General features: G+C 37.3%; 1 protein-coding gene across 1 annotated transcript in view; it reads right to left on the reverse strand.

Annotated features, from left to right (window-relative positions):
- Nucleotides 1-1,862: 1,862 nt before the first annotated feature.
- The window catches only part of cnnm1 (cyclin and CBS domain divalent metal cation transport mediator 1), a 34,534-nt gene continuing 13,442 nt past the window's right edge, over nucleotides 1,863-22,954 (reverse strand). Inside the window, exons 3-10 of the mRNA XM_084391996.1 lie at nucleotides 21,039-21,179; nucleotides 19,757-19,926; nucleotides 19,458-19,557; nucleotides 16,008-16,153; nucleotides 11,486-11,714; nucleotides 9,625-9,729; nucleotides 8,280-8,390; nucleotides 1,863-5,276 (exon numbers count right to left, since the gene is read on the reverse strand). Coding sequence (XP_084248122.1) covers nucleotides 5,197-5,276; nucleotides 8,280-8,390; nucleotides 9,625-9,729; nucleotides 11,486-11,714; nucleotides 16,008-16,153; nucleotides 19,458-19,557; nucleotides 19,757-19,926; nucleotides 21,039-21,179 — 1,082 coding nt within the window. The 3' untranslated portion in view covers nucleotides 1,863-5,196. The remainder of the gene's footprint in view (nucleotides 5,277-8,279; nucleotides 8,391-9,624; nucleotides 9,730-11,485; nucleotides 11,715-16,007; nucleotides 16,154-19,457; nucleotides 19,558-19,756; nucleotides 19,927-21,038; nucleotides 21,180-22,954) is intronic.

A 22,954-nucleotide genomic window follows, 5' to 3' on the forward strand; every position in this document is an offset into this window, starting at 1 on the left:
TGGAGGCCATTGCTCATGAGGAATGGGCTAAAGATTCCTCAGAAACGTTATGTTGTTTGCAGCAGGTCATAACAGAAAAAGGGTGTTCTACTAAGTACTAAAGATGCTTGCCATGAAGGGGTTGAATAATTTTGAGACTGCAGAAGTCATTAAAAGTTGCATTTTCAGTTGAATTTGGGGAAACCACTTAAAATACTTGTTGTGTTGAGCTATTTCAATTGCCTTTGTTTGATTTGTGCATTGCAAACAGCTGAAAGTGTAATTTTTGCCATTAAACCTGATTTGCAATGGGGGTTGAATAATTTCAATGACAACAGTATATATAAGTAAGTATAAGTATTTCTTACAATCTTTTTCGGTATTTTAGTACACTTATTGGTCTTGTGTACTTTTTTGTGATATTTGCTAGTTAAGTCTATTTTTGCACCTTCAGTGCTTTATAAGCCCTGTAATGCTCAAACTTGTAAAGTTTGGTTTTAAAATGTGTGATTTATAAACTGCACACAGTCTGGCACTAGAATGTATTCTTATCTATTCAAGTTGTAAGCATGCCCATTTTAAACTTGCTGTGACAGGTTTGACTTAAGAAACTATAAGTTTTGGTTCTTTGCAAATCTGGAACCATATAAGTTTGGGGATCAAAAGTTTAGGAATCTGCCATTACAGGCACAAATCACACTTCTGACTGTTGGGCCTTAGATTCTGAATGATCAAGTGGCATTAGCTCCATGATAAGCATATTCAAAGAATGTGTTCTGCCTCAAAATAACAACCAGCAAAGGTTATCCTGAAATAGCCCTGCAGTCAAACCCATAGAATGTCAAACCTCAACAAAGTTTCTTTACACTCAACGTACAGTGTTTTGGGTAATGCATTACAATTAACACAAGTTATGGAATCAAATTTCCTCTTTTCAAGTAATCAAAAAAAAAAAAAAAAAAAAATCTGAGCTACTTTTTCAAACAAGTTACTTTGTTTTCCCATTTACCGACTGGCACCTCTCCAGTCCCCATGTTGAGAGAAATTGGAAGTATGGTGTTGTGTGCGCTGTGTAAACATAGTTCTAGAAATGTGAGCATATTTCTCAACATTTACTCAACAGATTCAGTATTCCTCAAAATTATTAAAAACAGTGAAATAAAAACTAGACTACTACAAAAACCTACAATATGTTAAACAACACAAGTATACTTTATGTATTTAATCTCACTTTATTAACAAATGTCTTTGCTGCTGACCTTTGATGATCCTTTTCAACCAGACAAATAAGCAAAAATGACATTAGCTAAAAATCACCTTTGTGTTTCATTAGGGCCCGAGCACCAATGATGTAAGGACCCTCTTGGAATTGCTCTGTTTATTTTATTTTATTCATTAATTTTTAGTGTTAAAATGCATTTTCCTGCATCCTATTCTTCTGCAATCCAGAATGACTTTGTTTGAGCCGAGCCCTCTACTGAACAGGTGTGAATTTGCATTTCCTTCAGCCTGAGGCTTATTCATTTCACTTTTGGTGTGAAAAGGCCTTTACTTTTGCCAACAAAAAACAAGAAAGCCCGGCCCATGTGAGAAAAAGTAACACAAAAGTAATGTAACATTACTTTCCATAAAAAGTAACTAACACAATTAGTTACTTTTTTAGAGAGTAACACAATATTGGGGCTGTGCAACGATTAATTGCAACCAAAATAAAAGTTTGTGTTTACATAATATATGTGTAATACACACATGTATATTTAAGAAAAAATGTGTTATGTATAAAATATTTATTATTTCTATATAAATACATGTAAATATTTCTTAAATAGGCTATATACATACATGTGTGTGTACAAAATAATTATACACAGTACACACACATATATTATGTAAACACAAACTTTTATTTTGGATGCGATTAATCGTTGTACAGACCCATGTAGCAAGAGAAATTTGATGATTTTGATCTAAAAGTTTCTCATGAATGAAAAATGGATCTGTGTATAAATACCATAAAATCCCTTTTGTAGTATTGGTTAAAATCAGCATGAAACAGAGTTTGCGATAGTCTTTTCTTCCCTATAGTGACATACGGCCTCTCGAACAAGAAATATTGTAGGCGGGCCTTGATTTTGTCCATCAGGAATTGATAAGATGGTTGTGGTTTGCTATTGGTCAATCTAATATGAGTGACAGGTTGTCCCGCCCTCACGCATATAAACACATCATCACAGGAGAGATGTCACTGTAAGAGGGAAGGGGTTCATTTCGATTAAAGATTACGAGGGCACGTGAATTTCAACAAAATGATGTGCACGGATAATTCATTTATATTAAATAGGCTACTGCAATAAAAATGTCAATCTTGATTTCATGGTGACTTTCATTGTACTGAAAAATTATGTTTTCCAAGACATATTTGATTCAAATCTTAATTTATTGGGAAGCTAGTGGTACTTTTCATACTAAAAATACCACATCACGACTTAATAGAACATTTGATATTCTCTTTTTATATATATATGTCCTTTTTTAATAAATTCATTCACAATTCATCAGGTGCTTTCAAATAGAAGTCTTTGTAAACTCTGTAGAAACATATATCTATCCTTCGGCCAACCCCACTGCACAGAGAGCGAGAGCTGGAGAGGATTTTCTCCACGTCTTTAGCAAATACCTACAGTTTAAGGCTTAAATATACACGTCGTCTAATGTGTTGTTTCAGTGGATTTTGTGCATGTCTAGTCTTGTCAATCAGTACTCGTGTTTGTTTGGATGGGTTGATTCAGACGTCGGCATGCGTCACTCAGTCCACCCTGCAATGCAGCACTGTGACGTGAAAAGGGCTGTTCCTCTTTCTTTCTCTCTCTCTCTGTCAGCATGTGCTCTCCGTACAGTGGCTTTAGCTCACAGTATTGCACAACACAAAGTGTCCATGTGGCCTGAAAGCGAGCAGGCACATTCAGTTCACTCCAGCTCAACAAGATGCAAAGCAACTTTATAAAAAGGGGCTAGCCTGGTTATTGCTATTAAAAGTTACTAGGGATAAATATCATGGGATAGAAGAAGAAACAGACATCCAGTGTTTTCCAGCTTGAGTCTTTGTGCTTTCTTTGTTCGACTCCCTGGTGGTGCCATATAGGTCACTGTTAGCAAAGAGGTAAAAAGAGTCTCGCTTGTCGCCCAACAGTCTACATCACCAGTGTCTGCTGCATGCATGCAGGAGAAAGGTATTAATTTGACATACTCGGTAAAGAACAGCCTTTCATGCAAAACACATCCAAGCCCCTATAATCCTATGGCATAATGTAATCATGTGACCTGTTGTTGGCAGGGATGAGCTGATTGGTTAGTTTGTCATGATCGTGGCATGCTGGGTAAAGTCATGGCAGTGAAGCAGTAATGGGTGCTCAGGTATTTATATGATGTTTGGGTGATTGTACACTACCGTTTGAGGTCAGGATTATTATTTTATTTTTTTTATATAAGGATGCTATTTTTTTATTTGATCAAAAATACAGTAAAAACTGTTAGATTGTGAAATATTATTACAATTTAAAATGACTATTTTCTATGTTAATATATTTTAGAATTTAATCTATTCCAGTGATTGCCAAACTGAATTTACAGCATCATTACTCCAGTCTTAAGTGTCACATGATCCTTCAGAAATCATTTTAATATGCTGAAACATTTCTTATTATTAATAATGTTGAAAACAGTTGTGCTGCTTAATACATTTTTTTTTTTCACGAAAGTTTTTTTTTTTTAACAGCATTTATTATAGAAATAGAAATTATGTTACATTATAAATATCTTTACTGTCACTTTTGCTCAATTTATGCTTGCTGAATAAAAGTGTTAATGTAAATGTCATTTCTTTCAAAAAACACAAAATCTTACTGACCCCAAACTTTTGAACGGTGGTATAAATATGAATGCCACATAAAAAGGCTCTTAAAATGTACACAAAATATGAAGTTTAGAGATGAAATTCGCATATAAGTATGCTCATGGAATGAAACGTGGGTGCTATTTTCAGCATGTTGCAGCAAATAACTTAGTATTCTATAGTTTTCAGTTTTGAAAGGGCTGAGAAAAAAATAAATAGGCTTCTTGCATTGTTTGGATATTGCTTATTATTTTATATATATATATATAATTTTTATATCAATGCTTCAAGTTTGTTCAAGTTATGGCTTGCGCATATTCTAACTATCTATATTTCATACATTAAACACAATGCTAATCTAATAATAATTATACTGCTGTTTGAGAAAAGCATGCCAATATAATAAATGTTAATTTTAGACAAATAAATCTATTGTCAAATATATGTGATTGGACCATTAGCACTGGCATCTCGGATTATTTTTTAAAAAACTATTCAAATATGGCCTAAAATAGCTCAGAAAGAAAAAGAAAAGCCATATCACTTTGTACCCTGTGCTCTCAGCGCGAACGGAAGTGCAAAAATAAAAGCAAAATGATAAGAAACCGACATTAAATATTCATTCTTTTGAAAACAGAAAAAAAATAAAAATAAAAAACATCTGACAGCACTTACCTAATATAGGTATTTTTCCCTCTGTCAACCATTTAGCTATTCAACAGAATATGAAATAAATGGGTCTGATCTGTCTCAAAGTGCTTTGATATTAATAAATTCATCTTAATTGATTTCCAGGCACAGCCTGACAAATACTCCTGACTTAATATGATATAAAATCACACAATAAACACTTTGTTTCAAGAGAATTCTACTGACAGATGACCACGTTTAGAGACGTACTAAAAATCCTGCCGTCTCATTGGTCAGATGGTTGGCTTCACGTATCCAGGCTTGTGCTTGCTGGCTTTGCCCAGGTCAGAGGTCAGACTGTCATAACCACAGTGACTGGAGATGACATCATCATAAACCGGCATCAAAACTGTAGTATATCAATGGTTATGTAGCATTTCGTCAATTTAAAAAAGCATGTCTTGCTGCATGTTGGAAATTTCAGGTTTGTTGAAACAGGCGTTGAGCGTCGTCCAGTTTCAGTGCTGAAGGCAAGGCTTTATGATGCTACATCCTGTTGTGGTGGTCTGTGGTTGTGCTTTCTCTCTGGATCTCTCTCTCTCTCTCTCAAGATCCAGAGGAAGGCTGGAGAGGATTTTCACATTTGTCGGAGAAGCAGGAGAGTGCGAGAGAGAAGCAAACCCATCAAATGAATGCTAGGTCTTCACCTGTGAATGTTCAGGATTGTCCTCCAAAGGTTTATCTCCATCACGAGACTTCTTTCTTTTTTTGTTGCCTGGAGAGTAGAAAGAGAAATGTAAAATGCCTAGTTTTGAACTGACATGAAAATCTTAAATGAAAAGCTGGCAGTCGATGGACAATTTTGCGCTTTTCGCGTACAGGCGACAACATTGTCGAAGTGATTCCCGTTCAACACAGATCCGCAAAAACGATGAAAAATACTGTATTATGTATTCCAGGCCAGTAGTTGGCGATGCCACTTTGTATTTTTTAATGCGCCTATAGACTGAGCCCATAATACGTATGCGCATGACATCACGGTTTTCACGAAAATTAGCATTTTTGTAGTTTACACTGAGATGACAACGGTATCGTTTTCAAAAACTTGCACTTTGAAGCTCGTTATAAAAAGTTTGCGCTTTCAGGCCCCCAAAACGCTGTTGTTGTGTAAATGAACAGCCAAAACACAAAGTTTTCTGTTTTTAGTTGAAAATTGTGTTGTGTAAACAGCCTTTAATGACCAGGAGAGTGAGGTTTGATTTATTGATAGTTTGATAAAGTAATGTTTGAAATAAAACAAAAATGAACCTTAAATATTATGTATTTAATTAATAAAGATATCATATTTTATTATTATAAATAGTTTTTGACCTGAATATCTTAAATGAAAAGTTGTCAGTTGTTAAATAAGTTTGTAATTTTGGTCATATATGACTGATTAATCGTGACAGTGATTTAGCAAAGAGGACATGATCCTGATCTGATAGGTGGAGCTCTTCAAAATTTGAATTAGGAATGCCTTCGATTTGAAATAAATTTGAACTGAGAAAGCAAACAGGATGCAGAATTTGAATTTGAATTTGAATGTAACAAAGTATAGACATATGCCCCTAGAAATGCCCCTAGAAATTCCTATTAGTAAAATATCTCTGAAGTATATTCCCATTAATATGGACATTTTTTAGCACAGCAGGGTGACTAGGAACATGAAATTATCCTGCCATGACTTCCTGTTTCACAGGAGTATAAATATGAGGAAACACAAAGGCCAAATTCCCTTCATCATCAATGAAGAAAAAATCCTTCTCGCTCATTCAGAAACAAACTCCAGCATAACATCAAAAGGAACATCAAAAGGGACCAGATTTTATGGACAGATTAAACAAACAAAAAAAGAGTTTTTTTGCCAGTAAACCCACCAGATGGGTTTGGTGCAAAGAGGGATCAAAAAGTACCCCATGCCCACAGTTAAATATACTGTTGGATCTTTAATGTTGTGGGCCTATTTTTTTTTTTTACATGGTATGTAAAGGATTTGGCCTTTAAATTTGGCCTTTGTGTTTCCTCATATTTATACTTCTGTGAAACAAGAAGTCATGGCTGGACAGTTTCATCTTCTTAGTCACCTTGGTGTGCTAAAATAGTATGGGAATATACTTCAGAGATATTTTACTCAAAATAATTTCTAGGGGTGCTAATAGTGGTAATGTGTATTAGAGAAAAACATTTATTTCAAAATGTGACCCCCCCCCCCCCCCCACACACACACACACACACACACACTTTCAATTGTTTTACTTAAATGAAAGGTTAGATCTTTGAATGAAAGATCAAAAGGATAAATGCATATTTATTTTCACAGCTTTCTTTGCTCATATTTACCAAAGGGGCCAATAATTCTGACCAATATATATTTTTTTCTTCAATATAATAATAATAATAATAATAATAATTAATAATAATTCGTTACATTTATATAGCGCTTTTTCTGAGACCTCAAAGCGCTTTACATAGATGGGGGAATCTCCTCAACCACCACCAATGTGCAGCATCCACTTGGATGATGCGACGGCAGCCATATTGCGCCACAACGCCCACCACACACCAGCTTACTGGTGGAGAGGAGACAGTGATGAAGCCAATCAGTGTATGGGGATGATTAGGAGGCCATGATGGACAGAGGCAAGGGGCAAATTTGGCCAGGATGCCGGGGTTACACCCCTACTCTTTTTCGAAGGACATCCTGGGATTTTTAATGACCACAGAGAGTCAGGGACCTCGGTTTAACGTCTCATCCGAAGGACGGTGCTCTTTTGGCAGTATAGTGTCCCCGTCACTATACTGGGGCATTAGGACCCACACAGACCACAGGGTGAGCAGCCCCTGCTGGCCTCACTAACACCTCTACATATAACACTGGGCTACAGGGTGATATGGCTGCTGTATATATTAAAAAAGTAGAGCATGGCGCCAGCAAAATCAAGGTTATAAGTTTGATTCCAAGGGACATTTAAATAAAATGTAAGTTGATCTGGATAAAAGTGCCTGCCAAATACATAAATGTAAATAGGAAACATCACTGAAATTGATGATGAAAGTGGTAACACTTTACAATAAGGTTCATTAGCTAACATTAGATAACTATTAGTTAACATGAACTAAGAATGAACTGCATGTATACAAGCATCTTTGTTGATGTTAATTTCAACATTTACTAATACTTTCTTAAAATCTTGTTAACATTAGTTAATGCACTATGAACTAACAATGAACAGCTGTATTTTTATTGAACTAACGTTAACAAAGATTAACAAATATAGTAACAAATGGATTTCTCATGGTTAGTTTAACTATGTTAACTAATGAACCTTATTGTAAAGTGTTACCATGGAGTTTTGCTGAAGCACCAGCCTCCCACACAATATATTTTTTAACAGCAGGGATGAATCTTGTTAAAAAAAAATTCCAGGAGCAACAAAGGCTTCTGGCCCAGAAACATGCCCTACTTGCGCAAATAGCATTGTTTTGAGTGACTTGTCTTTTTTTATTAATCAGATATGTGGGCTGCAGTTTGTCTGGCTAGTTGCTAGGAAACAGATGGAGTTTGAAAATGCAGAGTAAAAGCAGGTGTGTGAGTGTGTGTGTGTGTGTGTTCAGCTATAAACTCAGGTGTCGTGTCATTACGGGGCGGATTCCCAAATATAGAAACGTTTTGCAGCAGAGTATAGGGACCGGTTGTGTGTTTGATTCAGTCAAGTGATTGGCAGCTGATACACACTCAGTTTCCGGAGCAGTTTTTTCCCCAGGTTCTCATCCGAGCCGCCCAGAGAGTAAGAGCTGATGAGCTGGGACGTAGACAGGTCCGTCTCCATGGGTACGGCCGAAGCATCTGAAATAGATCGGACACACTATGACAGCAGGCCATGATCACATGACAAACTGAGCTGGCGAGTGATTGATTCAGCAACTGTTCTCTGATTCATTGATTCCTGATTCAGTAATTCCTGTTAACCTCCAGTCATAACAAGCAGAGCTGAAATGGACAGTTCTATAGCCTGATGTCAACATTCCTCTGCAGGTCATATAAACAGAGACTAGAGCGTATGCATTTCCTCTCCCTGCAGTCTGTCAAACGTCCCTCTCGCTGTCAAACAGCTACTCCAATGTTTAAAAGTTTGGGTGCATTTACTCAGAGAGCAGACCACCACCCTTCTTAAAAGGACATTTGACCTAAAAATTAATATTGTGTCATTATTTACAAACCCAGACTCAAGTCATTTTCTAACCTGTATCCGGTTGAACAGGTTTTCCCAAATCACGGACGTGACCTCGACGTCCGGGTTAGCGGTAGCATAAGCCATCAGGCAAGTGTTATTTAAATAAACTCCTGATGTACTTACAAACTTTCCAATGCCTCGTTTTATGAGTACAGAACCTATGTGTACTACTGTATAAGTTTGGTACCATTCTGGGCATTATTAGTGGGGTAATTTACGAGATACAACCTTGGATCCATTAGCGCCTGCACTAAGCCATTCGGATGATATCTCTAAATAAGCTCTAACTTTAATAATGTTCGACCAAGGGAAAAAAGCTTCGGTTTGGCTTGAGGTCATGGTGCAAAGGACCCTAGGTTGATTTTACTCCGAAACATCCCTTTAAATAAATAAATAATGACATTTTGGGTGAACTATTCATTTAGAATTTGAAAATTAGGTAACACTTTATTTTACAGTGTCCTTGTTACATATGTTACATGTACTTACCATAGTAATAACAGTAAATTATGCATAATTACATGCAACTAACCCTCAACCAAATCCTAATCCTACCCTAACCATATAGTAAGTACATGTAGTTGCTTAAAATTACTCAGTACTTAAATATGTAATTACACTGTAACAATGACACCTTAAAATAAAGTGTAACCGTAAATTATTTATGCAATAATGACAATGATTTATGTTCACCTGACCAGCAGTTTGCTCCAAATGCAACTTTTGATTTCATTTTCTAGTAGCTTTTATATTACATTTTTGGACTTGATGAGGTAATCACTGTATACTGGTGCTTAATAATATTGTCATGGTTTTGCTTCAGAACTAATCCTTCTATTCACCCACCAGTTCCTTCTTTTCTCTCCACACGATTCTCTCTAATATATGGGATGTCATCCATACGGAGGAACACAGAGTCACTGGGGCTCTTCTGTCCATCTGACTTACTTCCTACAGGGGGAGACAGAGAGACACAGTCAGCTGATCACACAGGAAATAAACAAGACATCAGTTTGTAGTACTACTATGTACTATAAGTGTATGAGTAAAAGAAAGTATGAACAATCAAAGCTTTGAAGATTTTAGGAACTGTCTTTTCACATGAAAATGAAATGGTTTGGCAAACAATGTTCTGTCCCGTGTTGACTGGAATAGCATGGGTTACTATTTCTGCAACATATGCAATGTTATGCAGCTAGCTAATATGCAATTCTGAGTTGAGTCACATTTCCTAATGAAACAGGACATTTCAAATTGTTTGCTGATTATGATGTATGATTACTGTTGTATAATTCGATTGGTGGCATGTGGTATCTATAATTCTGACTGAGGAGATATTTTCATTATAGAAAGCATTTATTGGACAAAAATATATATTTATCAATATTTTTGGTCAATTTTTTTGATCCAGAGAAAGACTGTCCATTTTAAATGCCCACATCTGTATATTTTGTCTAAGTTTGTTTTGACAGTTTTTATGAATACACGACCTCGGACAACCTCAAGCCTTCAAACTTGGACGAAAAGCCAAACAATTCTGATTTCATTAGGATTTTAAGTAAAACTCTGCAATGAATTCCGGCTGTGATGGTGGAACAACGTTGTGAAGTTTGCTATCAGTACTACATTACACAGTACATTAAATATTTACAGTAGACTTTGATATAAATGCAAACATTGATGTGATCTTGTTTAACAGTGTAATTTGATTACCCTGCATTTGATCCTGTGAACACTTTAAGACAGATTTAATTTATTAGTGGAAACTGAACTCTGTTTTGACATTATAAGTGATTTCTAGCTTAAGAATCGGAGTTAAAATTTGTCACACAAAGTCTGATTGGTTTTACTGCTAAGAGGATTAGAGTTCGGCCTCGGCCATCTGTCTTGTTTTGCGCTTGGAAGCTGTAAGAAACGTCTTAATTCTATTACATGTATCATCATCAACATGCATTATCTGCATCCTCAGTTTCCACAAAGATTAAAGTGCCCCTATTATGCTTTTTTGAATATTAATATGTGTAATTTAGCTGTTTGTGAGCGTCTACTTTGCCCGCCCTCAAACACTGTAGTTGTAGCTGAGACTGGAAGAGTTTGGTTCGAGTTGTTGACATGTAGAGAAGAAGTGTTGCTGCGAATCCACTTAGCATGCTCTTAAAAAGGATGAGTACTCGTGCTGGAATTGATACGGAAAACCCAACAGCATCTTTCCTGTTCGTATCGCTGTGTATCAAGTGCTGAGGAAATTCAGATATGGTAATAGGCGTTTTGTTTCCCTCATGCGTTGTAAGCAGTAGACCAATCACAACAGACTGGGCCGTCTGACCAATCAGAGCAGAGTAAGCTCGCGGAAAGGAGGGGTTTAGAGAGACTGAATCTTCAAACAAACCGTTTCAGACTCTTTGAGAAAATAGGTGATGTGCAATGTATATTATGAGAAAATGTAAGTGTTTTTTGACCTTGGATGCATATTGTAGGAGACCTCCAAAACAAAAATAAGAACCTTCATAAGAAACTTCATAAAAGATCAGAGCCTTTATAGATGAGCTCATAATCTGTCATATAAAGCTTTCGCTGACTGTTATCTAGCTCCAGAGTAAAAATATATTCCAGTGTCAAATTGTTTTAATATTTATTTGCTGCCTGACAAATAACCAAACAGACCTGAGAAAGTCAGACGCTGTAAACGAAAAGCGAATGCACTCACGGACTATGCGGTTTCTCTCGTTGAGGGTGGTGGTGCTGTCTGGCTGTCTGAGCTGGTGGAATCGGGTCAGACTGGGCCGCGGTTCAGTCAGAGGAAGGGCGATGCTGTTGGAACGTGTCTCGGGGATCGTCATTCTCCCCCCAGGAGCTTGACTGTCTGCATCGGGTGTTTGCGGAGAGATGTCCATGCGTGTAGCTGTCAGGGCGTTCTGATAATGGTTACGAGTGATCTGGAAAGAATGACAGAAAATATTGAGGCAATTTTTTCAATACATATCTTATAATACTATGTTTCTATCGTAGAATTAGAATATTTACATAAACATTATTATTATTAAAAAGTTTTTTTTTTTTTTTTTTTGGAGCAAAGAGAACACTGGAAATAAAAGTGTGATGCAAGTCCTTGGTTCATTCTTAACAAAGAAAACTGGGTCTGGGTCATATTGCGCCTCAAAAGAAATAATATTTTTAATAAAGAAAATGTATTTTCTATTTCATTCACCCTAAATTCGCATTATTGTAATTTCATCTAATACACCAATACAGTAAAAAACGTAATATTGTGAAATATTACAATTTAAAAAAAACTGTTTTCTATAGTAATATATTTTAAAATGTAATTTATTCCTGTGATGGCAAAGCTGAATTTTCAGCATCATTACTCCAGTCTTCAGTGTCACATGATCCTTCAGAAATCTTTCTAATAATATTAATAGTAATATTAATAATGGTTCTTATTATTATCAATGTTGAAAACAGTTTTAGCTGCTTAATATTTTTGTGGAAAATGTTTTATTTTTCAGTATTGTTCGATGAATAGAAAGTTCAAAAGAGCAGCATTTATTTGAAATAGAAATATTTTGTAACACAATAAATGTATTTAGTCACTTTGTATCAATTTAATGTGTCCTTGCTGAATAAAAGTATTAATTCATAACGTCATTTATATTATTTAAATGGAAAGTACAATTGTAAGTATACATTATGATCATATTTTATGTACTGAATTTAATGCTAGTAAATATTTGTTTAAAAAATAAAAATGATGTACTTATCATTTCATTTATGAAAATATTTTTTTGAAAGTTCTGCTTTAATTTAAAAATAACATTTATTAGCAAATTATACATCAATGGACACATAACGGTAATTAATATGATTAGCCTTTGGAGAAATATACTCAGCAATGCTGTTGATTGATGAATTTGAACATGGTTTGTCTTAGAAGCATGTAAAAAAAAAACCACCACATAGACATACACTCACCTAAAGGATTATTAGGAACACCATACTAATACTGTGTTTGACCCCCTTTCACCTTCAGAACTGCCTTAATTCTACGTGGCATTGATTCAACAAGGTGCTGAAAGCATTCTTTAGAAATGTTGGCCCATATTGATAGGATAGCATCTTGCAGTTGATGGAGATTTGTGGGATGCACATCCAGGGCACGAAGCTCCCATTCCACCACATCCCAAAGATGCTCTATTGGGTTGAGATCTGGTGACTGTGGGGGCCATTTTAGTACAGTGAACTCATTGTCATGTTCAAGAAACCAATTTGAAATGATTCGAGCTTTGTGACATGGTGCATTATCCTGCTGGAAGTAGCCATCAGAGGATGGGTACATGGTGGTCATAAAGGGATGGACATGGTCAGAAACAATGCTCAGGTAGGCCGTGGCATTTAAACGATGCCCAATTGGCACTAAGGGGCCTAAAGTGTGCCAAGAAAACATCCCCCACACCATTACACCACCACCACCAGCCTGCACAGTGGTAACAAGGCATGATGGATCCATGTTCTCATTCTGTTTACGCCAAATTCTGACTCTACCATCTGAATGTCTCAACAGAAATCGAGACTCATCAGACCAGGCAACATTTTTCCAGTCTTCAACTGTCCAATTTTGGTGAGCTCGTGCAAATTGTAGCCTCTTTTTCCTATTTGTAGTGGAGATGAGTGGTACCCGGTGGGCAAGGCCGGACTTACCATTGGGCTTGACTGGGCTCAAGCCCATGGGCCCCGCCCAATAGGGGGCCCCGCCCGTTTACGTTTGATTTTTTCAATAATATGTCAGTCATTTAATTTTTCATTTAAAGTTTGTTGATTGGTCTAGCATTGTTACCTGGCCCGGCTGCCCTGCAATGAAAAAAATGTAATTTAATTAGCTAAATTAAATGTCAGTCATCTTGAGGTTTTACGCTCACATGAGGTGGTTTTTCAGGCAATTCGAAAAAGGAATATTTCGCAAAACTGCAATGGAAACAGTTTTTGCGCATTTACAGTCACCACAGTTAGAAGACGCGGTGTGTTTGAGGTCCATGTATAGCTACGCAAATAATAATAATTTTATATTATTAAATTATAACATTTAATAGGCTATATTTAGAAGACGCTTTTATGCAAGAAAGGAACAAAGCTAAATGTGTGGAGCGCACTGCATGGCACGGAGGCGCGGCCGCGAACACTTGCATTTTCCTATCAACAGTGGAAACAACTTAAAATACTCTATCATTTCTGGTCATACAGAAAATAATAATACATTATTCCCAACTACTTTTATTTGTGTAAACTCACAATAACAAGAAAACGTTTTGTAAAATAAAAGAGAACAATCAGACGCACTTTCATGATCTCCGTAAACTGGAGCACGACAACTGAAACAATATATAGCCTATGTAGGCTAAAGCTTGAAATGTCCACTTTAAAACGAACAAATTCGAATCGAAAGCTAATACCTTCTGATTAATCCGTATGAAATGTGCATTTCTCTCTAAAAGCGCATCTGCTTAGCGGAGATGGAGATGTGATTTTAGCCAAAGCAATAGTTTATTAATAATATTATGGCTCTTCTCATTCAGCACTGCGGGAAAAACATAAATTCCAGGTTCTAATTTGGCCTTTGAAAACCAGTAAAATCGACATGTTTTCCATATTAATTTGTGGATATTTTAAATGTTTTATAAAGGGGCAAAAAGTCATAAACAAAAATCTGAAAATTCGTCGATATTTACTTTTTTGCGCAGCAGTTGGTGTAGCCAGTTCAAATTAAAATGTTGGTGTTCAACTTTGCGTTTTAAAAAGACAACAACCGTTCATTTTTCGTTTTTCAATTACGGGTTAAAAAAGGAAAAACGAATGGACACAAAAGTAGCCTACATGGATCGTTTGGACAGAATACGAGACAGAGTTCTTTATTAAATTCATAAAAGAAACAATAATTAGCCTATAGGAATTCTGGATTCTAAATCTCAAAGAAATGCCACGATCAAAACATATGTTTTCCAGGTAAATAAGTGTTTTATTCTCATTCTGACCAAGACATTTCTGCATTGCAATAAACTTATGATCACTTTGAACTTTTTTAATCATTATTTATTTATTGGAAAATAACTTTTTCAAGCTTCAATCGGTGGTCATATAAATAAATTATTACGTTTTTTAACATGTAACACTGTCTATGGTACCAGTCACCTTTTGAATAGCTTTGCACTTCAAATAACGTTTGGATCGATTATATTGTTATGCCACCAGATGACGACAAATGACTTTTAAAAAACATTTGTCATTGAATCGTTCATTCAGGAGATTCGTTCAAAAATGCTGATTCATCTATTGAAACAAGTGCATTTGATTGAGGAATTGAATCATTCATTCAAACCCAAGTTTTTTTTTTTTTTTTTTTTTTTTTATAATTCAGATTAATTAAACATTTTTAATAGACTTCAGTAATTAACATAAATTATGTTATTTTGTTTAGTTGTTTGTTCAGAATCGTGATCTCTATTTTTATTCTCAGTTTATCCAGAATTGTGTAGCTCTAATACAAAGCTTGTGTATGTATCATTTTGTTCTATTTAAAGTAATGTATAGAAGGTAGGGCCCGAAAGTGACTCAAGCCCAGGGGCCCCCACCACCCTAAGTCCTGCCCTGCCGGTGGGGTCTTCTGCTGTTGTAGCCCATCCGCCTCAAGGTTGTGCGTGTTGTGGCTTCACAAATGCTTTGCTGCATACCTCGGTTGTAACGAGTGGTTATTTCAGTCAAAGTTGCTCTTCTATCAGCTTGAATCAGTCGGCCCATTCTCCTCTGACCTCTAGCATCAACAAGGCATTTTCGCCCACAGGACTGCCGCATACTGGATGTTTTTCCCTTTTCACACCATTCTTTGTAAACCCTAGAAATGGTTGTGCGTGAAAATCCCAGTAACTGAGCAGATTGTGAAATACTCAGACCGGCCCGTCTGGCACCAACAACCATGCCACGCTCAAAATTGCTTAAATCACCTTTCTTTCCCATTCTGACATTCAGTTTGGAGTTCAGGAGATTGTCTTGACCAGGACCACACCCCTAAATGCATTGAAGCAACTGCCATGTGATTGGTTGATTAGATAATTGCATTAATGACAAATTGAACAGGTGTTCCTAATAATCCTTTAGGTGAGTGTATAAACAACTAGCCAATAAAACCTTGATTTTCACCACAGGGGTTCTTTAAATTCTTTCAGCATAATCAAATGTACCTTAATGATCTGTAGGTCTGTGAGCTGACGAACTGAATAGTCTGGTATATACGGTCCTGCACTGATGCTCAGTTGACCCAGGCTGCCTCCATGGATCGTAGTATCCGAATGATTGAGACCGCTGCTCCGCGATGGTGACCTGTGGACTGGATCACAGAGATCAGTTCATTATTGCTTAAATTATTGCCACAGATATTTAGACACTCCTTTCCTCAACATATCGAGAGACTATAATTACACAGTCTAGAACTTAGACTGTACAGTATAGTGTATATTGTATATTTTTGTACACTTAGCTTTGGTGGAATCATTCAAATAGTTTGTAATAGTTTGACTTATTGATACTATTATAGACATTATTTAAGGTTTTAGAGGTTTTTCAATGAAGAAAAACAAACTGTTGTTTTATAATGAATTGTACACTTTTGAGTGAAATATATATTCATATGAATAGGCTATTTTTAATTTGTTTATGCATAACACAATTAAAACACTCTGCTTAAGACAAAATACACTCCTAAAGATACATTCTCTTGAAAGAAGTCTTATACCCATTCTAGTTTGAACACAAAAAAAGTTGCTGCCTTACATTTTTTAAGTACAATCAACTCGGATGTTTAAGTCACTTCAACTTAAATTACATTAAACTGATTAAAAAAATGTGTTGAAACTTGTATAGCTGAGTTAAAGCAATGTAAAAACATGTTGTCATAAATTATTGATGATATAATTTTTTACAGTGTATACAGTACTGCTTGTTTCAAGGATTTTTAGACAATTTAAAGTCCCTGTAAAGTCAAAATTAAGTATGTGTTCTGAGTTTGTCATACCACCGAAAAATGTGTTATTAGCCACCCAGCCCAATTTCAATGATTAAAAAGCCGCCAAGTAAATAAAATAAGCTATCAAAATCTCGAAAAAATGAGCAGTAGTCTCAGCTCTCAAACGCTGGGGGCGTGTCCGCTGGCTGCGCTGAAACCACGCCCACTCGCGGTAAATATGACTCGCGCACAGCTCGTGCATGTCGGCGCGACGGGAGGATGAAGGCCGAAGCGGACAGCGGGAGATAGTCGGTTCGGCCCCATTCACCAGTAACAGCGGATTATCAGTGAATTCCAGTTGTCTCCAACGAAAGTAAACTATCCTGATCTCTACAGAGGCGGGTGTGGTGGTGATCATCAGCTCTCCATCAAGGTAACGTTAGCTCTTCACAAGATAAATCCACCTCTTCTTGATATGATCATTTTTCGGAAATTTAAATAAGGACACCGATCTGTTTTCTAAGTGATTGCATCCAGGGAATACGCATTTACATGACGAAGGCATAGCCAGAGCCGTGGGCATAGTAGCTAGCAAACTGTAGGCTGTCTGATAGTAACTCGCGATTGAGCGATAGGCTTAGTGACTCCGTGCGTCATCAAGTAGGGGCCCAATCAAGCTCAGGGGGTCGCAGTGCGTCATCGAGCCCCCGTTTTAGCCCCGCCCAAAAAATCCGTCTCACAGCAAGGATGAAAAACTGTTAAACGGTCTAACTCCACAATTTAGTACTTCACAGTTCTCAGTCTTTGTAACATGTTTTAGCAATACATTTCTAGCACTTATAATGTGTTTAGAATTTTTTTGCAGAATTGCCTTTACAGGGACTTTAACTTAAAATTTGGAGTGTGGACTTGGACTTGAAAATTTGGACTTGCAGTGTTGAAAAAATGGAAACACTTTTTAGTGTTGACAGATTGTGAAAAAAAAAAAAAAAATAGGGATATCTTTGGCTTCATTTTAGATGCCCATTTATATGTAATATCTAATTAGCAAAGAATGAGGTCCTGGACGGAGTGTGATGGAATGTGTGTTTGCATCTGCGGTGTGGCTTTGTGTGTCTACATCACTGAGAGACACTGATAAACCTCACCAGAGAGACAGACTTTGACACAGACACTTGGTTTAACTTAGATTTAACGCACATTTGTTCTGAATTAATCTCTTCAACGAGGGCTAAAGGCTCCATCCTTGGAGTTATTTTTGCATTTTCATGACGCTAAGCTTATGAGATTTTCATCCTTATATAATAACGTGCCAATTTTTGCCTGAGTGGGCAGACAAGAGTTTCTCTCCCGCTGTAATTACCCGACTCTACTCTCCAAAGATTTACATAGCCGCTCTGTTTAGATTTTCTGCTTTAATTATCTCTGGAGAGCGTTGCTAGAGGGGTCACGTATGCTCCGCGTGCTCAACGCCTAGCACAGTTTTTAATTGCTCATTAATATTTTTAATGCAGGAAAATCTTTCGGAAATATTCTGGAAACTCAAGTTGATTTATCAAATGAGACTCTGTTCAGCTTAAGTGATGAATTCTGATAGTATTACAATGCTCCTATTATGCTTTTCAGATATTACCTTTCATGTAGTGTGTAACATAGCGTTTTGTGAACGTAAAAGGGCTACAAAGTTTAAAAGATCAAACTGCACAATAAATGTCTCCCACAAGAAAGAACTGATTCTGAACTACCTGAAATAAGTCAGTCCAGCATTACTTCCTTACCCTGGAAATCCAGAGTTCTCGCGAGAGCACAAGTTGAATTTGCTCAGCGAGTTACTCTGGCGTCGAGTAATGATGCTCATTAAATATGCCCTTGGCCTTGTATCCGAGCTGCACCAATCACATCGGGTTATCTGATATAGGCGGGCCAGAGGCGAGCTAAACAGATGACGACAGCACTGTGACGTCAAAGTCATTAGTAAACATTGCAAGATGGCTATGGATGAACACCAGTTGTTTGAAACGGCTTAGGCCGCTATAATGAAAGAGTTAGACTTGGCTTTTTATCTAAAAGAGGAACAGAAGACGCTGCTCAAATCGTTCCTTTGCAAGAAGGGCATTTTTGCTGTTTTGCCACCAGTTCGCTCCGCTGGTAGCTAAGCGATAACTTGTTGTGATTGGTCGTAGTGTTATCCAGTTGCGTGCAGTGAGATTTTCAAATGCATTCTTGGTGCCACCCCTCGAGCTGGGCGATTTTCATTAGTCGATGCCAGACCATTAATCTTTCAGATTTAGGTCTGGATTTCCAGGCTATTACATCCTGCTCAAACCTAACAAATTTGCATGATGCCAGCCTAAGTTCTTCATTGGCTGTCCACGAACAATGATGCCATCATTACTGTTTGTATCACTGTGTATTAAAGTGCTGAGGAAGCATCCGGAGCTGAAATTGCCGTTTCGTTTCCAACACTCGCTGTAAGCAGTAGACCAATCACAACAGACTGGGCTCAACATCTGACCAATCAGAGCAGAGTAGGCTTTCGGAAAGGAGGGGTTTATAAAGGCCAATCCTTTATCGAGCCGTTTCAGGCACTGTGAGAAAATAGGTGATGCTGCATTGTATATTAGGAGAAAATTCAAGTGTTTTTTGACCTTGGATGCATGTAAACCTGTTATAGAAGACCTTTACAAACCTGAGGGTAGGATGGCCATGATAGCAGGTAAGCTGTAGTATGTGAACGGCCCATTTTCAAACTTTAGTCCCTCTTTACCGATCTCTACCTCGACTCGACCCTGCAGCCAGAGAGAGATGAATCACACATTTATTCTGCTGAGACCATCTGAAATCAAGTTTGCATTAATGAAAACTGAGCAAAGTAGCACTTTTACTCCACTTACAGTGGGGTCCAATAGTGAAAATGCTTTTATTTTGCATATGTATTTCAACATAAAAGTCATTTCAGAATGTATTTCAAAGCTTGTAGCGCTGCACCTGCAATATTAGGATGAAATAATCCACAGGCTTGTTGCGCAGGAAGAGGAAGTGCTTTGGCGATCGCTTGTTTTTCTCATCAAACTTGAGTTCCTGCAAAACGCTCGGGTGCTTGATCAGTCGCAGAAGGATCTTTTCTGAGAGATGCGTTGGCTTAAAAGGCTCTAATTCTACCGACAGGAAGGGAACAGAGAGAATCATTGACAGAGAAACACAGCATTTATTGATGGTTTACAAATCTGCACCAAATGAGTATACTATTGTCAAATAATTGTGCGCACATACCTTTGGCCATGCATTGTATGTGCTTTAAACTTAAAACAACATCAGATAATGTCTAATAAGGGGAGAACTTCCACTCTCAGTAAACTTACGGCTTCTGAACTGGTTGCAATTTCACTCTGGTTCCATGTGAGGGCGCTCACAGGACGAGTGCAGAATGAATGGAGGTCTATGGAGCTATACCCCTCAAAATCCACTTTTCTCAGGATATAATTTTTTGTCTAGTAATTTGAATGTTGTATTCGAAAGGAGATGCAAAAAAATTACACATTGCTGGGTGTTAGATTTTTTAGAGTCACTTATTTGCTTTAAAAAGTCTTTTAAAATGTCAATGACGTCATACACATCGTACGACCAGAGATACTGCTTTACGGCAATCCTTCAGTCACTTTGGTGCTTTCGCGCCCTGCAATTTCTTTTCTCTCGAGGCATCGACAACACAGCTGACACAGGTAAACACACGTGCTAGAAGAGTTTTTGTTTTGTTGTTTTAAAAGCCCACACCGAAAATACACACACACACACGATGCCATCAAGCGGTATCTCTGGTCGTAATCAGTCCTTCACTGACCAATCAGCGTTCATTAGCAGAATGCTAGCGTGTTATGGGCAACAACAACTCAACCTGTAAGAAATCGAAAGGACATAAGTACTCGTTCATTCAACTTTCGACCTATAACCCATGTTGAACTTGCAAAACCTACAATCAAATCTGAGATTTCTCAACGGCAATCGGGTGAAAGAGACACATTTAGCCGTCTAGCTCTATAGACTCCCATTCATTTTGCACTCATGGGCGATCGCCCCCAGTGGAACTCTGGTGGAACTACAACCAAAATTTGGAACAATAGGACTTAATAGGGAGTGGCCAGGCTCTCCGTAGACGGGCTCTGACAACATTTTAAATTTCATAAAACTAGAAATCCTGTTTAACTTAAATTGATCATTAGCAAAGTTGACATACATTTGACTCTCTCCCACATCTGTGAATTGAGATTACCTGTGGCTAGAAAGCGATGTGTCGCGAGCAGAAGCTGTGGTGAAACTTTGACCTTCATTTCACTCTCTGAGAGTTTAAATATGGAGAAATCTTGCTGTTTCCTCTCATGGTGAGACACTCTCCTCTTCGAACGGTTATCAGCTGCCAACACACAACAGCAATGGATTATGTAGGCTTTACCGCAAACCAAGAAGCAGTAAACGAGAGCATTGAGAATATGTTTAAGATGTATAGAAAATAAAACTGTTAAATTGTTCTCCAGGTAATTTATACCATATTTAACTCCATATAATTGAATTAAATATAATGGAAGAACATTTTCAGGTCATTTTTGTATCGAGCCTTGATTTTTGGTTTTCAACACAAAATGGGTCCAGTGAAATTATTTGCAATACTTTGTTATTTTTATTTATTGATTTATTAAATTTACAGTAAATGTTGTGCCAAAAAGACTCAGATGCACTTGATTGGAATTAACATGCTCAACAATAATTGTTAGGATTAAGGATTTATTTTTAAATATCTTCAAGAGTAAGATATCAAATCTGGCATGTGGTAGGCTATTTCAGTTTATTTTGGACTGAAGTTTTATTGCAAAATTGTATTGCAAAGTGTCATACTTTTATTGCCATTTCAAATAACCAATATTAAATAATTTTAATTCACTTTTTTTTTTTTTTTATAACTTAAACACAACAGTATTGTTTTACATAGTAATATTCAGCATGCTAATGGCATTGTCCCAGTAGCAGGACACTTGGCGTGCTTCTTTCCCGATCTCGAATTTTAGAAATCATGGAAAAATACTTCTATGAAATCAACTTCAACTTTGGACACAACTTGGTCAGACAAATGGCTTTGATCAGTTTTAGAATACAAATTATATTATAAACTAAAACATGTGCTAAATATATGGTTACTGCAGCAGATATTAATAATAATAATATTAATTACAATGTTGTCATAACACAGAAGGATGCAACACAGTTAATAATCTCAAAATAAATGTATTTTGAAGGTTTGGCAGACGAAGTAGATGTAAGTAGTCGAAGTAAGGAAGTGAGAAACTGAGAAATGGGTAGTTGTAGAAGGAATGGCAGTGGATAACAGTCTTATCTGTTGCAGATGCAGTGTTGGAGATACATGGTTGAAGCTGAAGGCAAACAACTGAAGACTGAATTGTACAGGAGAGTGAATAGTACAGGTGAGTGAATCGTACAGGTGCCTGAATCGTACAGGTGAGGTAATCGTACAGGTGAGGTAATCGTACAGGTGAGGGTATCGTACAGGTGAGGGTATCGTACAGGTGAGTGAATCGTACAGGTGAGGGAATCGTACAGCTGAGGGTATCGTACAGGTGAGGTAATCGTACAGGTGAGGGTATCGTACAGGTGAGTGAATCGTACAGGTGAGGGTATCGTACAGGTGATTGAATCGTACAGGTGAGGGAATCGTACAGCTGAGTGAATCGTACAGGTGAGGTAATCGTACAGGTGAGGGTATCGTACAGGTGAGTGAATCGTACAGCTGAGTGAATCGTACAGTTGAGTGAATCGTACAGGTGAGTGAATCGTACAGGTGAGTGAATCATACAGCTGAGTGAATCGTACAGGTGAGTGAATCGTACAGGTGAGTGAATCGTACAGCTGAGTGAATCGTACAGCTGAGTGAATCGTACAGCTGAGTGAATCGTACAGGTGCCTGAATCGTACAGGTGCCTGAATCGTACAGGTGAGTGAATCGTACAGCTGAGTGAATCGTACAGCTGAGTGAATCGTACAGGTGCCTGAATCGTACAGGTGCCTGAATCGTACAGCTGAGTGAATCGTACAGGTGCCTGAATCGTACAGGTGAGTGAATCGTACAGGTGAGTGAATCGTACAGGTGAGTGAATCGTACAGCTGAGTGAATCGTAC

This window comes from Rutilus rutilus (genome assembly GCF_951802725.1).
Source record: "Rutilus rutilus genome assembly, chromosome: 20".
NCBI classification, from domain to species: Eukaryota; Metazoa; Chordata; class Actinopteri; order Cypriniformes; family Leuciscidae; genus Rutilus; species Rutilus rutilus.